We start from the raw sequence: 16,832 nt of genomic DNA, 5'->3' as shown, positions 1-16,832 counted from the left end.
CCTACTACACTGAAAAAAATAAAAAATAAAAAATCAGGCTTGTGTCTTTATGACATCAATTATGCCTACTACACTGAACAAAATTATAAATGCAACACTTTTGTTTTGCCCCCATTTTTCATGAGCTGAACTCAAAGATCTAAGACTTTTTCTATGTACACAAAAGGCCTATTTCTCTCAAATATTGTTCACAAATCTGTCTAAATCTGTGTTAGTGAGCACTTCTCCTTTGCCGAGATACTCCATCCACCTCACAGGTGTGGCATATCAAGATGCTGATTAGACAGCATGATTATTGCACAGGTGTGCCTTAGGCTGGCCACAATAAAAGACGTTCTCTAATCTTACAAACATACAACCACAAGATTAAACAACGATAGCAAGCATTGTGAGAGATAGGAAATAAGTAAAAGAATAAGGGTGGGTTGCACCAATAAGGATTAATCTTAAATCTAGATTAAATCAAGGCTTATCTAATAATTTTGTTGCATCAAAATTTAAACCTTGTTTAAAAATAAGCAAGTTTACATTTAAACTTTTATTTTGATCCTGGATTTATTTTATATTTAAAATAGATTAATTTTAATCCTGTTGCTCTCATATCTCCAAACTCAGATTTAAATCTCAATTAGGGATTCACTTTAAATGTACAGACGTGGAGGTTTAAATAAAATAGTGCACCTACAGCTACAATATGTGGCTGATAGAACAAAGACAGAAACTTTGGATGTGTCGTCAGGTCTCAGAGAGGTGTTTATTACAAATAAAAATGAAAATTAAAGTGCATTATAAGGGTCTTGGCAGCCTGTAGTAAATCCGTATGCACTGCCTCAATGTTTTCATTTCTTGCTTGATCAGATGTTTGATCAACCATCTCTCTACATAGTAGTTTATAAAGACGGCTGACATTTTACAAGTTTATCGACAAAAGCAACTTATGTCAGAGACAGAGTTTAGGATAAGGAATATTAACATTGTTGCTGTTTGATTACATGGTGAATCCATCATGGCAGAGAAAATTAATCGTAGCTGGAGATGTTAAAGGGGTCATATGATGCTATTTTAAAGATCATTATTTTATGTATTTGGTGTAACAGAATATGTTGACATGCTTTAATGATCAAAAAACACATTATTTCTCAAATACTGTACATTATTGTAAGTCCTCTATGCCCGCCTCTCTCAAACGGGTTGTTTTCTACAAAGTCCCTCCTTCCGACAAGCATAGTCTGCTCTGATTGGCCAACTGACCCAGTGCATTGTGATTGGCCGAACACCACAAGCACGTGTTGGAAATGTAACGCCCTTTCCATAATCACGAGCTTCAGCTATCAAGTTTTTTTTTTCAAGTTTTACCATCAGTTCAAGCCCAAGAGGGGAACAGAGTCACGTGACAGACACAGTGATGATGCTCGTATGTGTTTGCAGTACACAAGCCGTGGTTAAGACGATTTCTGACGGGCTGTAACCCTGTTCCCCTCACACACACGACGCGTTACACACAAAACTCCGCATTTGAACAGTCAATAGCAAATACTTAAACTAATAACAAAACATACTTACAGTCACTGATTCAGAAAAGCCAGATTGTCAGAGCATAGTCAGAATTGACCCTTTTTTTAGAAATAGCCTTCGTGCATAGCCAGCCTTGTACTCTACTAGGTTCACGAAACTGTCGTCCATAAAATGCGTTGCACAAATTCGAACATTTGGGTCGTGCTGTTCTGTTCTGTTGTAAACAAATCTTAACAATTATTCCTAATTGCATCTACTTTCGGAAGGCCAAATAAAGTGCTTTTGCTTTCGCATTGAAACATACAGCGTCTGAAATCAGACCTTCTTTCTTTGCGTGAGCATTTGGGCGGCATTACACAAATATTTCCACATCGTGACGTAGACATGTGGGGACGCATTTACATGAGCTGTTTTAGCTGGTCTGGATCAGTCTTCTCTTTTAGATAGAATAAATCATTTTGTGGGAGACTTTGAGCTTTGTAACTCTGCAGATCTTATACATGCACAAACAGCTACTTAACACACTAAATGGAAAAATAGAAATCGCATCATATGACCCCTTTAATCGCAGGTTAGAATTCTAATCCCCGATTTGTTAATCTGTGTTTAAAATTAAGTGGTGCAACACGACTTGATTAAAAATAAAACCCAGATCAACAAATCCTTGATTTGCTCTAAACTTTGCTTCATTTAGTCCTTGTTAGTGCAACCCACCCTAACTGATATACATTTAAAAGCAGAGAAAGACAAATGAATCAGAATCAGAAAGAGCTTTATTGCCAAGTGTGTTTACACACACACACAAGCAATTTGTCCTGGTGTTAGGAGCGTCCAGTACAGAAAGTACAAACATAGTGCAGACATACATCAAATTAAGGTAATAAAACACTAATATTAGAGAGAATAGAAAACAGAAATAAAAATATACAGAAATGTCCATTGACAGAACTGTGAATGTGCATATGTGCTATTTACAGAAGAAGGTTTGATGAGTTATTTACAGATGTGCAATACTGACATGTGTTATGTGTTGTTCAGGTGGGATATGGCCTGGGGGAAAAACTCTTATGAATAATGATAATAAAATGAGTAGAACAATAACTGTGCGTTCACACCAGACTCGCCTTGCGCGAATAAATCACACTATTCGCACGTAGTTGGACGCTTGAACATTTTGAGTTTACTCGCTTCATTCGTGTGTGAAACTCACTTCACAACAGACACGAATTCGCGTCAAGGAGGGGCTTCTGCCAGGCAGCTCCATTCTCATTACGCTACACTGGTCCAATCACAAATAACTTTTTTACTATACTATTGTGAGTATATTTGCAATAGGATATAATTAGAATGAATGTACAAATGTTTGCCATAAGTAGCCTATTCTATTCTTAACATAGAAATAATATTTTTATGTAACAAATAGGCTATAAATTATGATTTACTATGTTGTGCACAAAGTAACACACCAAGCAAGATCCTTTTTATTCCTGTTTCTATAAAAGTACGAAGATGTATTGTACAGCAACGATGATTTTGTCCTCCATTGTTGTTTTGGATTTCTGCCTCCCTCGCTAGGTTGTAATCACGTCACTACTAGAGCAAGCTCCTGATTGGTTAACGCTGTGCGAATTTTCACCAAAGTTCAGATTTTTCAAGTCACGCGATTCGCCCGAAACGCTCAATTAGCGCCGCGTCATTCACACCGCAGGATGTCTATTTGCGTCTTTGCATTGACTTAACATGTAAATCACTTGCACTTAACGCTTCATTCGCGTCTGGTGTGAACGCACCATTAAACGATTAATAAAAGAAACATTCATCTGAAATAATCAACAATCTGTTCATTACTTGTTCTAATAATCAATTATCAACATAACTCGAACTACTACTCTGTAATTACTCTAATTTCAGACATGCAGTTTTTTTTATGAGTGGTTAGAGAAGAAAAATGAGTGAAACTCTTCCCACATGAGCGGCAGTGATACGGCTTCTCTCCTGTGTGGATCCTCTCATGTATTCTCAGATAATCTGAGCGTTTGAAGCTCTTGTCGCAGTGTGAACACTTGTAAGGCGTTTCTCTCGTGTGAACGGTCCTGTGCACTTTCAGTGCACCATCTGTAAAAAATGCCTTCCCACACTCAGAGCAAACATGATCCCTCACACCGCTGTGTCTTTTCTGGTGTAGTTTTAAACTACCCATCTGACTAAAACTCTTTCCACACAAAGAGCACACATAAGGCTTCTCCTTTGTATGAACTTTCAGGTGATCCTTCAGGAAATCTGCCCTAAAAAACCTTTTATCGCATTGATCACAGCTATATAGCCGTTCTCTAGAATGACTAAGCAGATGTACTTTAAAAACGCACGATTTTCTGAAACTCTTCCCACATTGATCACATGTGTGTGGCTTTTCTCCAGTGTGGATTTTCATGTGTTCTTTAAGGCCTCCTTTTTGTGTATAACTCTTCCCACATTGAGCACACGTGTGCGGTTTCTCTCCTGTGTGGATTGTCATGTGTTCGTTGAGGCTTGTTTTATGTATGAAACTCTTCCCGCACTGATCACATGCATATGGTTTCTCTCCAGTGTGGATTTTCATGTGTTCTTTAAGGTTACCTTTATGTGAGAATCTCTTCCCGCACTGATCACATGTGAACAGCCTCTCTCCAGTGTGGACTTTCATGTGTACTTTAAGGTTTCTCTTTTGGGCGAAACTCTTCCCACATTGATCACATGAGTGCGGCTTTTCTCCAGTGTGGATCCTCATGTGATCATTAAAAGGCACTTTTTGTATGAAACACTTCCCACATTGATCACATGCATATGGTTTCTCTCCAGCATGGATTTTCTTGTGTATGCTAAGGTTTCCTTTATGCGCGAAACTCTTCCCGCACTGATCACATATGTATGGCTTTTCTCCAGTGTGGATTTTCATGTGTACTTTAAGGTTTCCTTTTTGTGCGAAGCTCTTCCCACATTGATCACATTTGTGCGGCTTTTCTCCAGTGTGGATCCTCATGTGTTTGTCGAGGTTTCCTTTATACGGGAAACTCTTCCCACATTGATCACATTCGTACGGCCTTGCCAGAGCGTGGATTTTCTTATGTTCATCGAGGTTTTGTTTTTGTGGGAAACTCTTCCCACATCGATCACATGTGTGTGGCTTCTGCGCAGTGTGAATTATCATGTGTTCAAAAATGTTTCCTTTTATTGTGAAAATCTTCTCGCACTCATCACACGCATATGGATTCCCTCCACGATGAAATATTATGTTAAGGTCAAGATTTTGCTTGCTTGAGAAACTCTTTCCACAGTGACAGCAAGTGAAACATATATTGTCGTTTATCAGTGAGGAGCTCCAGGATATCTCTTCAGTTTTGACCTGATGTTTCTCCCCCGCTTCAATGAGTGCTTCAGTCTCCCTGTTCTCTTCTATCAGGTCTAAAATTAAAAAAAAAAAATAATTCATTTGTTGCAAAAGTTTGATTTTCAGAAAATCACTAAAACATTACTAAAGTAAATAAATAAATAAACTTAAATTAAAAATCAAAGAGAGAAATGTGAAAGGAAAACGATGTGAATCCTGACATAATAGTTCAAATATAAACATTCTGATGCGTTCATTTGAATTATTGAATTATTATTTTTAAACATTACAGTTTGCACAAATTGAACATTTTTGTAATGAGAACTACCAACTATACATTTCATGAATTATATTTTAAGTCAGTCATGTAACATGTTTAAAATGTTAGTAATATAAATAAATATATTTAATATAAAGTTACCTGGACGTTATTTGCTTTAAAGCCGCAGTTTTTTTTTTTTTTTTTTAAATGAACAAAAATCAATCAATCATCAATCAATCACTGACCTAGAACATTAAAAGAAAAGAAAAAAAATATATATATAATGTATATATATATGAGTATTTTTGTCTTCTTTTCTAGTATATCTAAAAATTCTTGAAATTAGTAAAATGACTTAAGACATAATGTATAATTATTCCTGAAAGAAAGAAAAAAATCTAAATTTTGTTAGTTTTTGCTTAAAACAAGCAAAAATATCTGTCAGTGGGGCACAAAATATAATCCTAATTCAAAGGCTAAACAAGATTATTTTTCTTACCCCATTGGTAGATATTTTTGCATGTTTTAAGCAAAAACTAACAAAATTTGGATCATTTTTTCAGGAAACGAGACATTGTGTCCTCAAGTTATATTGCTTGTCAAGTAAATGCATTCTGATTCAAGATTTTTTAGATAATTATACTAGAAAACAAGACAAAAATACTCAGTAAGAATATCTTCTTTATTTTTATTTTTTTGCAGTGTACAACTGTACTGTTATGAATCAGACAACGGTAAGGAGACAGTTTTGAACACTGATTGGTTATGTATTTGCTCAATAATCGATTTTGGGACGTTTTTAACCAACTTTTTTTTTTTTTTTGCAGCTTCAAGTATAACAACCTTATTAAAGAATTAAGAACAAACACCAACCTATTTGTTGTTCAATATCTTCCTGTTTTATTCCACAGGGCTCTGGATCATTCATGTTTTCAGTTTTCTGAAAACCGCTTTTAAAACGCTGAACTGTCAGTGAATCGCTGTGAAAATAAATCAGTTATCAATTCAATGCTTTCATCATCAAATTGAGTGTTACAATCAAGCATCTTCACGTCAAAATAGATAATGCTAAAAATGCATTAACCCAGTCATTCTTGAGACATGGGACAAAACAGGTCCTGCAAGCTTAACTGCTGTTAGGTTTGAAAATAAAAATATTTTCAATTTTAAATGTTATGAGGGATTAATAATAGAATGTATTTAACACAATTATCCCCTTCAATTCAATTTTCTCATTATTGTGCCAAATCTATGACTTGTATTGTCCTGTCACTACATCTGAAACAGTGTGTCCACAGAGAAGGGTTCAATCATTCATATGCTATAAAATGGATAAAAGTTTTTTTAATGATGAAAAAGACCATGTTTTATGAAACGCAACACTTAGTAATATCTCATATCAAAGCAAGGTTGTTTTTCAGTGAATAAAAGCTTTATAAACAATCATACTCACTGTTTGTTGTGTTTTTTAATACAGTAATTGATTCAATGTATTTGATAGTTAAAATGACTACAAATTCAGGTTTTCATCACCACCGTCAGATCTGTCACCTCCATCAGAGTAATATTTTGATAATATTTCATTATGATATTTTATATTTGTTGAGGAATTGTTGGTCACATGTGAAAGTGTAATCTGTCTGCTTACATGAGAATGTGTTTTGAAATGTTAAAAACATCTTGAATGCTGTTAAAGATAAAGCTGAAGTTATGTTACACAGTCCAAGGTAAAAAGCACATTTTGTTAAAAAAAAAAAAAAAAGAGAAAAGTTGGGAGGTTGAATCAAAGCATAGCTCAGTACATATAAGATACATAAATATATTTTCATTTGTCCGAGTACAAGGTTTTATTTTTTCAGTTTTGTGCCCTGTTTTGTCCCACTTCTCAAGAATGACTGAACCCACAGGCAAAACAACTGAATATGTGAATTTATTTGAAAACAAATCAAGTTCGACTCCCATTAATCCCCCCCCCCCCCCCCAACCCCAGATCGTACTTTATGATCAAGTGACATTCAAAAACAATACCATTATTGCTCCAAATAATCTAAATAATTACATACACGAACATAAAAACACACACAAAATCACAGGTCTTAAATGTATTTAGCATTAGTTCCTCACATTGTTATTGTCTGCTAGGCTGAATGTTTATTTCTGTCAGCAGACGCCAGAAGAGACGCACAAATAGCGCTGAACCAGAAGAAAACGATACAGAATGACTCAGTAAAATGCCGCTTTAACAAACTGTGTTTTTATAATCGTACAGTTATATGAAGCACCGTGAAGTGCTTGTCTTACCGCAGGAGACCCAAAGCTGACTGACGGTCTTCTTCGTCTTGTTTTAGGTCGGATCGCACGCGATATGCATTAGCGCCACCTATCGACGAGTGGACCATTGACACCAGTGTGTGACACGTGCTGTTGTTTTTATCCTGATTTATAAGGGACAGTCCTTTTATTGCTCAACATATTATCGTGACACGTTTCATATGTGATTTCAGTCACGTTCACATAGTGAGAAATATTAAACTTTTCAATTATTGCTTAGGTTTTTTTTTTTTTTTGGATAGTGGTTTTATACTAGCCAACTACATGAAACAAAGATTATGTTAATATTGCAAAGAACCAGCTATCAAAGTACAGATGCATTGCAACATGAAACATGAATTGTTCAGGTTTTTTTTTTTTTCCAGCAGATCAATAAAGTAGATCATATAGTAAATCTACTAAATCCCATGTCACTAGCAAATTTGTGATTGACAGCGATAATAACTATAGCAACATTCTGGAATATCACGGTTATGAACAAGGAACATGGATGCAATAGTTTAACCAATACAGTGCTGTTGTTGTTTTTTTACAAAGATAATATTAATGACCAAATACTTACTGCATTTAAATGTAAGTTTCCTTTTTGTTGGAAACTCTTCCCACATTGATCACATGTGAAGGGAATGTTAAGTTTAGGTGCTTTGTATGGGGAACTGCTTTGAGTCTATATTTTAGTTTAAAAAATAAATTAATAAAAATTTGTTCTGACATAAAGTTTTTTCACTCTCCTTATTCTCTTCCATAAGGTCTAAAATTAAAGTAAAATCATTTAATTTCCAGTAAATCTTAAAAATAGTTAGAAATGTGAAGGGAAAAGGCATAAAAATGAATCATGATGAAAGAAGACAATTGCTATAAAAAAATAAAAAAAGATCCATCAGCATTGTAAAATTGGAGGGGAAATAAAGCAATGCTCTTTAATTATTCTCTTCAACACAGAAAAGTCAGAATCTGATGTTTGACACACAAAGGATCACTACAAAATGCAGTATCAATCTGATTAATATTTTGGATTTAGTTTTTTATTATTATTTTTTTTTTAGGCTACATCTTATCATTATCACGTGTTTTCATTTATCTTAATTTCCATATGTACATGCTGCAACATTGTGTGTGATTTTCAGTGAAACATTTGACTAATAAACTCGCTCGTTTTTTTCCTCTAATAATCACTCACGAAGGCTGTTGATGCTGTATGTGATATTTTTAAGTCCTTTTCATTTATTTGTGCAGATTGGCTTTTTTAAAGGTGCATCTATAGACGCACTAAGTAATTTCCCCTCCTAAATAGTACTTCCTCCTCTCGCCGCTTCACTCCAGTCCAGCGGGTGGCGCTAAAACACACGCGTTTGATTTCCAAACAGCATTAAACCTCGGAGGAAGAAGTTCAGTTTCACCGCGCTCTCTGTTGTTATCTCGTGATGCTGCCTTAATACACAAACTGGTAGAAATGCACTTTCTGTAAATATAAAAATACAGCTTTTAATCAGGTCAGTAAACACCAGTTATTCTCCTCCTCATAGTCGTGGATTTGAAGCAAGCAGGAATATCTGGAGGAGTATCATCTGTGAAGATGGTGTTTGTTAAAGAGGAGAGTGAACCAGAGCCCTGGGAAATAAAACACGAGGAACCAGGAGGTCGGTGTTTATTCTTCATTCTTCATTCGTCTTTAATGAGTCTGTGGTACATTAAGCTTCGCAGGGTGTCTGCAGGCCCTTAATGTAAAAGTAAGACCTTAACTGTCATTAAAAAGTCTTAAATCCACATTTCAGAGTTCTTATGGAAATGTGACTGAACTGACAGAAGATTTAATTATTATTAGATTTTATTTTCACTTTTCGTGTTGAACTCTGAGCGTGTGAGACTAAATTTGTTTTTGCATTAATAGGAGCCAAATTTTAAGTAAAGTCACCATAGGTCTGTGGCTATTATTATTATTTTTTTTACAGCCATGTGAATGTCTCAGGAGAGCATTATTTGCTTGTTCGGTACATTTTACTGAAAATCAATAGCAGTTTTACAGCTTTGCAAACAGACTTTTACTGTAAGATATATTTGACAGCATTGTCACAACATGGAAGTAACCTTGTTTATTCTAATGCCTGATCGGTGATTTCTCATGTGTAATTATACGAGTTCAGTCAGATTTGATTTTTCTCAAAATAGTTTTTTTTGTGTGTGTGTGTGTGTGTGTGTGACAGTAAATCAAGCCAGTGGCCAAACTTAACATTGTTTCTCCCAATAACATGAATATAATGTGTTATTTCAATTGTGATTATATATAGAAAGTGCTCCCTGGCTCCCTGGCCAAAAATCTGATGAAGACATATATTTCAGTGGTTATTAATTGAATATGGTGGATATTTAGGCCAAAGTGGACAAAGATAAAAATCTTTGTCATTATTTTATCTTTGTTATTAAAAATAAGAACAAAGATACACATTACAAATACACAAAATATACAAATAAAACAAACAGTGCTTTGTTTTCAGGTACAATAGGCATATTTAGCAGGAGCATTCAAGAAATTGAATAAATATATCAAATAAAACACTATATAGATTGATTCCTATTAAAACATCTGTAAAGAATAAAAATTCTGTCATCTGTCTGTCGATTCTGTCATAGTGTTTTATATTTATATTTACCATCATTTACTCACTCAAAATTAGTTTTAAACCTGAGTTTCTTTCTTCTGCTGAACATACATGCTATTTTGAAGAATGTGGAAAACCAAACAGTTGCTGGTCCACAGCGACTTACATATGATTTTTTTCCTAAAGTCAATGTGGTCCAGCAACTGTTTGGTTACCCGCATTCTCCAAAATATCTTCTTTTGTGTTCAGCACAAGAAAGAAATTAATACAGGTTTGGGACAACATGCGAGTGAGTAAATAATGACAGAAATTAAATTTTAGGTTGATCTCTTTAAAGGCAGTCGGCAGCATGTTTAGTTCTGTCCCTTTAAGACCTGCACGCATCCATTTGTCTGAACTGTTTACCTTCATTTTAGACATAACCAACTGAGTCTATACATAAACCTTGTGTGTTTTGACAGTATTAGTGCAAAAGATAACTTAGTTCAGTAATCAGGCGCAGTTAGACAGGCTTTTTAGTGCACAGGTCAGACTGAAACGTTTAACCGGCAAGGCTTTAAAACACACGCAAATAATGTACTTTTCTGATTGCGAATAAGTGCAGTGTCTGAGTTAACACTGATGTGAATGTATGTGGTGTTGTACAGTACATTGAGACGGAGGCGCCAGAACTGTAACTGATAGAATGTGCCTGTAGCATGATGCTACGATATTTCTCCAAAAGCAGATTGTGGAGACATTTTTATCGTCTACGATCAAAAATCGTCATATCGCACACCCCTAAGTGGTTCCCAACTATTTTTCACTTATGGCCTACACAACCAAACACATATGTTTCCGCTGCCCCGTATAAAAACATTTAAAGTCTGCATGAAATCAAAATGGACTTTTATTTACTTTTCTAGCGCACATTGCTAGTCTTGATGTGAACAATTAATCCATGCTAATCCAAGTTAATCCGCTGAAAAAAAAAAGGGTTTGCCTTGGTAGCCTTGTTCAAAATCTGAACATTTATTTCCGCTCTGGAATGGCATTCCTTTTGACGGCTTGGGCAGAATATCCGTAAACACACCCCTCCAACCGTTAGGTTGCTATGAGTTAAGGTTGGGCCGATAGACGATGGTCAAATCATTCGCCATTGTCCTATCAGTCATCTCTTCTTACTCTGTGTATGTGGTAAGTGAACTTTCATGTACTGTAATGTAACAGGCTGCTAGCAAGTGGCTAACCATGTCCCTTTAGTGGCTCCGTAGAACGCGTTATTTGTTTTCCCTGTGTTTCTGCATACGGATTCACGCTTCGGGCACACCCCTAACCCCGCCCCCCGATGGCATCATCCATCGCGATGTTTCACTGTAGACATCGCCCAACCCTACTATGAGTGAAAGACAGAGAGGATGAGCGCAAAAATAAAACCACGCCCTCTATTCGATATTCCGTTTCAGCTGGAAATACGTCACAACACTGAAATAAAGTCGGCAAAAAAAAAAAAAAGAGAAAAACATTTTTATACACATGAAATATGAAAGCAAATAGACATATGATTATGACGTATATTTTCTGTATGTGTCTTATGCAGCTCATGGTATTTTCACACAATGCACATCACACTTTTGTGACGTGCGCACTTCTGTCAACAGAGAAAACATAATAAAACTACCCTTAAATAAAAAGTAATATTTAGGCCTATACTCAAAATATATTTCATTTAAATATTACAGATTAAAAAATGAAAGAAAATGTAGAGTTTCAATTCACTGTGGCATGCTCCAAATATCAGGAAACAGAGACATTCAGTTTGTTTTCTTTATTTTACAAAATCTGAATATCTTTTGTAAATTTATGAATTATTTCTTGCTTATATCGGTATGACCATAAATTGCAGAGTAACAGTTAACTCTCTTGAAAGGAAAAAAATCCAATGGTCGTGCCGCCACCACACACACACACACACACACACACACAATATTATTTGTAGTATTCACCAGACTAAAATTTAAATAATCCTGTGAACGTAATAACACAATATATATGTGCAACAGTAATGTTCAAATGCCCATGGCAAGCCTGTAAAAAACAATACATTTCTTTCAGCTGTACATAAACAATATACTTAAAAATGTGGTTCTCACTCATTTGAGCTCTGTCTGTTGCTGTCAATACGCGCCTGAGAGAGGTTAACACACCTGTTGCATATTATTGGCTTCAGTACACGCTATAACTGAGAATAAAACACAACTGCCCCCTACTGGTAATGTACAGTGAGGAAAATAAGTATTTGAACACCCTGCTATTTTGCAAGTTCTCCCACTTAGAAATCATGGAGGGGTCTGAAATTGTCATCGTAGGTGCATGTCCACTGTGAGAGACATAATCTAAAAAAAATCCAGAAATCACAATGTATGATTTTTAACTATTTATTTGTATGATACAGCTGCAAATAAGTATTTGAACACCTGTCTATCAGCTAGAATTCTGACCCTCAAAGACCTGTTAGTCTGCCTTTAAAATGTCCACCTCCACTCCATTTATTATCCTAAATTAGATGCACCTGTTTGAGGTCGTTAGCTGCATAAAGACACCTGTCCACCCCATACAATCAGTAAGAATCCAACTACTAACATGGCCAAGACCAAAGAGCTGTCCAAAGACACTAGAGACAAAATTGTACACCTCCACAAGGCTGGAAAGGGCTACGGGAAATTGCCAAGCAGCTTGGTGAAAAAGGTCCACTGTTGGAGCAATCATTAGAAAATGGAAGAAGCTAAACATGACTGTCAATCTCCCTCGGACTGGGGCTCGATGCAAGATCTCACCTCGTGGGGTCTCAATGATCCTAAGAAAGGTGAGAAATCAGCCCAGAACTACACGGGAGGAGCTGGTCAATGACCTGAAAAGAGCTGGGACCACCGCTTCCAAGGTTACTGTTGGTAATACACTAAGGCGTCATGGTTTGAAATCATGCATGGCACGGAAGGTTCCCCTGCTTAAACCAGCACATGTCCAGCCCGACTTAAGTTTGCCAATGACCATTTGGATGATCCAGAGGAGTCATGGGAGAAAGTCATGTGGTCAGATGAGACCAAAATAGAACTTTTGGTCATAATTCCACTAAACGTGTTTGGAGGAAGAAGAATGATGAGTACCATCCCAAGAACACCATCCCTACTGTGAAGCATGGGGTGGTAGCATCATGCTTTGGGGTGTTTTTCTGCACATGGGACAGGGCGACTGCACTGTATTAAGGAGAGGATGACCGGGGCCATGTATTGCGAGATTTTGGGGAACAACCTCCTTCCCTCAGTTAGAGCATTGAAGATGGGTCGAGGCTGGGTCTTCCAACATGACAATGACCAAGCACACAGCCAGGATAACCAAGGAGTGGCTCTGTAAGAAGCATATCAAGGTTCTGGCGTGGCCTAGCCAGTCTCCAGACCTAAACCCAATAGAGAATCTTTGGAGGGAGCTCAAACTCCGTGTTTCTCAGCGACAGGCCAGAAACCTGACTGATCTAGAGAAGATCTGTGTGGAGGTGGGCCAAAATCCCTCCTGCAGTGTGTGCAAACCTGGTGAAAAACTACAGGAAGCGTTTGACCTCTGTAATTGCAAACAAAGGCTACTGTACCAAATATTAACATTGATTTTCTCAGGTGTTCAAATACTTATTTGCAGCTGTATCATATAAATAAATAGTTAAAAATCATACATTGTGATTTCTGGATTTTTTTTTTTAGATTATGTCTCTCACAGTGGACATGCACCTACGATGACAATTTCAGACCCCTCCATGATTTCTAAGTGGGAGAACTTGCAAAATAGCAGGGTGTTCAAATACTTATTTTCCTCACTGTACTTCATGTGCCAGAGAACTTTACGGGCCACGTCTTGCCCCAGAAGGTCATGGGTTGCCTTTCCCTTTGATGCACATTTTTAATGGCCACATCTGTAATACTTCCTATGTAAAGATGTTAGCCAGTCACAGCAGTTGGTGTTTGCATTGAAGTCTCACAGCAGACATGCCCCTTCAAACGGAGCGTTCATATTGATTTTATTGGTGCAGGAAACATTATAAAATAATAATAATAATAATAAATGCAGGTCATGACCCCTTTAAAAAGTATTAAATTTAAAGTGCTGATACCTGCAGATTCCCTGTAGACAGCAGTAACATCACACGCATGTGTATTATGTTCAGCCTACAGGTGCGTAGTGTTTCTTTACAAAGGGAGATCGCCATCTACTGGCCTGACAGCATAATGCAGCATTTTTAGTGGTTTTCATGGATCCTTGTTAACATGGACAGTTTTGACAACATTTTCATCTGTACACAAATGCTTTTCTTTTATTTTCCAAATGTCCCCGTTGATTCTCATTCATTCATTTTAGGCCTGATGAAAGTGAAAGAAGAAAGACAAGAACTGAATGAGGTGGAGGAGAAACATCAGTGTCAGAAAGATCATGATGACAATGGAGAAAAATCAGTGAGTTGCAGCATTCAAATAACAGAAGTCCAAAGGCCTTTCAGCTGCTCTCAGTGTGGAAAGAGTTTCAATCATAAAAGAAGCCTTATGAAACACATGAGAATTCATAGTGGGGAAAAGCCTTTCAGCTGCTCTCAGTGCGGTAACACTTTCACGTCTAATGTAAACCTTAAGAATCACATGTTAATTCATGCTGGAATAAAGCCTTTTACCTGCTCTCAGTGTGGAAAGGGTTTTACACAGAAAAGGCAACTTAAGGATCATTTGGTAACACACACTTCAGAAAAACCTTTCAGCTGCTCTCAGTGTGGAAGCACTTTCACACGTAAAACAAACCTCAAGAAGCACATGGTAATTCATACTGGGATAAAGTCTTTTACCTGCTCTCAGTGTGGAAAGAGTTTTGCACAGAAAGGACACCTAAAGGATCATTTGGTAACTCACTCTTCAGAAAAGCCTTTCACCTGCTCTCAGTGTGGAAAGTCTTTCACACGTAAAGGATACCTTAAGACTCACATGTTAATGCATGCTGGAATAAAGCCTTTTACCTGCTCTCAGTGCGGAAAGCATTTTACACAGAACAGGCAACTTAAGGATCATTTGGTAATTCACAATTCAGAAAAGCCTTTCAGCTGCCTTCAATGCAGGAAGTCGTTCACACGTAAAACAAACCTCAAGAAACACATGGTAATTCATACTGGGATAAAGTCTTTTACCTGCTCTCAGTGTGGAAGGAGGTTTGCACAGAAAGGACACCTTAAGGATCATTTGGTAACTCACTCTTCAGAAAAGCCTTTTGTCTGCTCTCAGTGTGGAAAGTCTTTCACACGCAAAGGATACCTTGAGACTCACATGTTAATTCATGCCGGAATAAAGCCTTTTACCTGCTCTCAGTGTGGAAAGAGTTTCGTATGTAAAAGAATCCTGAAGAAGCACATGTCAAGTCATGCTGGGATGAAGCCTTTCATCTGCTCTCAGTATGAATAGTTTAACCTGTAAATGAGGATTTAATATATATGTATAATTTTATTTTATTTTTTTCATTGTCTTCACATGCAAAATGATCTCAAATCTGTCAAACATACTTGTATATTCAAATATTTACCAATGTTCACCAAGATGACGGAAACTTGTGGCAATTTTCTGTTCACTATATATATCCATTCATGAAAGAAATGTGTAAAATAGACATGCAAATGTGAATTTTCTGTTTACATGTAACACACTGTTAGACAAATAAATGTACTGTGTATATTCAAATGTGCAGATTCTATCTCTGTGTATTATAATATTGACTTTTCCCAGTGAAGTTTTACCTACTGTTGAAATCAACCAGCAAACACACCCATGTGGGGCCAACATGGGTTGCACCTAGGGCCTGGTCAATTTTGTCCCATAAAAAAACATGTCAATTGCTGAAAATCTTTTATTTGCAGCCATGCAGGTGATTTTAATTCTATTTATTTGTGCTAAAAAATGTATCAAACTCAGCAGGGTTATTTTTAGTAATAGCAAGATAATGCCTCGTTCACACTACAAGCAACACGCAGCAACAAAGCGACACGATCCCGAGAATACCCAAGATGTGTCACTCGTATAGTTTTGAATGGGGAAAAATGCAATGCTCAATATGGCCCCTCAATCGCAGGAAGCCCTGCCTTCTGAATGAAACAGCCAATCGCTAAAGTCAGTGTGTCACTGCAGCTGCTGTTAGAAGTCCCGGTTGCTATAGTAACAGTCAGCGTTCAGAGACATGCGCATAGGACTGTGCATGCGCACTGGCTGATCTAGCCTGAAAAATAAGCTTTTTATAACTCTATTTGAGCAAAAGAACAACATTAATAATACAGTTGTTAGATTTCTTTGGTGATTTCAAATATGAAATTTAATCGTAAGCTTAGTGAACAGTTTTGGAGAATTTTATGTTTCCCCATTCAAAGAGATAGGAGCTGCACTTGCATGCCCGAGAGGCGTTTCAAAGATGGCCGCCAAGTGACATGACTTGTCTTAAAGAGACTTTGATTGTAAGCACATGTTCAGTGCCTACAATAGAGGAAATGTTTGTAGAGCTATGACAACAATACCCCTGCATTTATGATGTTTTCCCAAGGGCCTGCTGTGACAGAGCGGACAAAGGTCAAATAAATACAAGATTTTACATCAAGTTCTCTTTGGAGGATTGAAGGGTCAGGTGGCAACGTGTAGTCTGACATGTTTTTTGTCCATGTCACATCAAGATTGTAGGAGTCAAAATCACATAATCATCAAACGTATTG

General features: G+C 36.8%; 2 protein-coding genes across 5 annotated transcripts; one reads left to right on the top strand and one right to left on the bottom strand.

Annotated features, from left to right (window-relative positions):
• Positions 1 to 2,081: 2,081 nt before the first annotated feature.
• On the bottom strand, positions 2,082 to 7,551 carry LOC131530784 (gastrula zinc finger protein XlCGF57.1-like). Of its 3 annotated transcripts, XM_058761236.1 has the most exons (4): positions 7,446 to 7,517; positions 7,269 to 7,337; positions 6,018 to 6,124; positions 2,082 to 4,956 (listed from the first exon to the last, which is right to left on the bottom strand). In XM_058761236.1, exons 3-4 carry the CDS (start codon positions 6,070 to 6,072, stop codon positions 3,401 to 3,403), a joined length of 1,611 nt encoding a protein of 536 aa, XP_058617219.1. In that variant the 5' UTR covers positions 6,073 to 6,124; positions 7,269 to 7,337; positions 7,446 to 7,517; the 3' UTR covers positions 2,082 to 3,400. The 3 variants fall into 3 exon arrangements, with proteins under 3 accessions (XP_058617219.1, XP_058617217.1, XP_058617218.1); XM_058761234.1 differs by having other exon boundaries at positions 7,269 to 7,551; XM_058761235.1 differs by lacking the exon at positions 7,269 to 7,337 and having other exon boundaries at positions 7,446 to 7,539.
• A 1,217-nt stretch (positions 7,552 to 8,768) lies between these two features.
• LOC131530788 (gastrula zinc finger protein XlCGF8.2DB-like) lies at positions 8,769 to 15,911 on the top strand. Of its 2 annotated transcripts, XM_058761241.1 has the most exons (3): positions 8,769 to 8,922; positions 9,002 to 9,115; positions 14,462 to 15,911. In XM_058761241.1, the coding sequence occupies exons 2-3, from the start codon at positions 9,052 to 9,054 to the stop codon at positions 15,541 to 15,543; spliced, it is 1,146 nt and encodes a 381-aa protein (XP_058617224.1). In that variant the 5' UTR covers positions 8,769 to 8,922; positions 9,002 to 9,051; the 3' UTR covers positions 15,544 to 15,911. The 2 variants fall into 2 exon arrangements, with proteins under 2 accessions (XP_058617224.1, XP_058617223.1); XM_058761240.1 differs by having other exon boundaries at positions 8,842 to 9,115.
• Positions 15,912 to 16,832: the final 921 nt, after the last annotated feature.

The sequence above is a fragment of the Onychostoma macrolepis genome, chromosome 22 (genome assembly GCF_012432095.1).
Source record: "Onychostoma macrolepis isolate SWU-2019 chromosome 22, ASM1243209v1, whole genome shotgun sequence".
NCBI classification, from domain to species: Eukaryota; Metazoa; Chordata; class Actinopteri; order Cypriniformes; family Cyprinidae; genus Onychostoma; species Onychostoma macrolepis.
The sequence above is the reverse complement of the archived record's forward strand: the minus strand, read 5'-3'. Positions and strand labels throughout refer to the sequence as shown.

Coding starts and splice junctions, on each gene's coding strand:
- LOC131530788 (XM_058761241.1), top strand. CDS start 9,052: ATGGTGTTTGTTAAAGAGGAGAGTGAACCAGAGCCCTGGGAAATAAAA. Junction 9,116..14,461: donor AAAACACGAGGAACCAGGAG/GTCGGTGTTTAT, acceptor CATTCATTTTAG/GCCTGATGAAAGTGAAAGAA.
- LOC131530784 (XM_058761234.1), bottom strand. CDS start 6,072: ATGAATGATCCAGAGCCCTGTGGAATAAAACAGGAAGATATTGAACAA. Junction 4,957..6,017: donor AGATATTGAACAACAAATAG/GTTGGTGTTTGT, acceptor TTTTAATTTTAG/ACCTGATAGAAGAGAACAGG.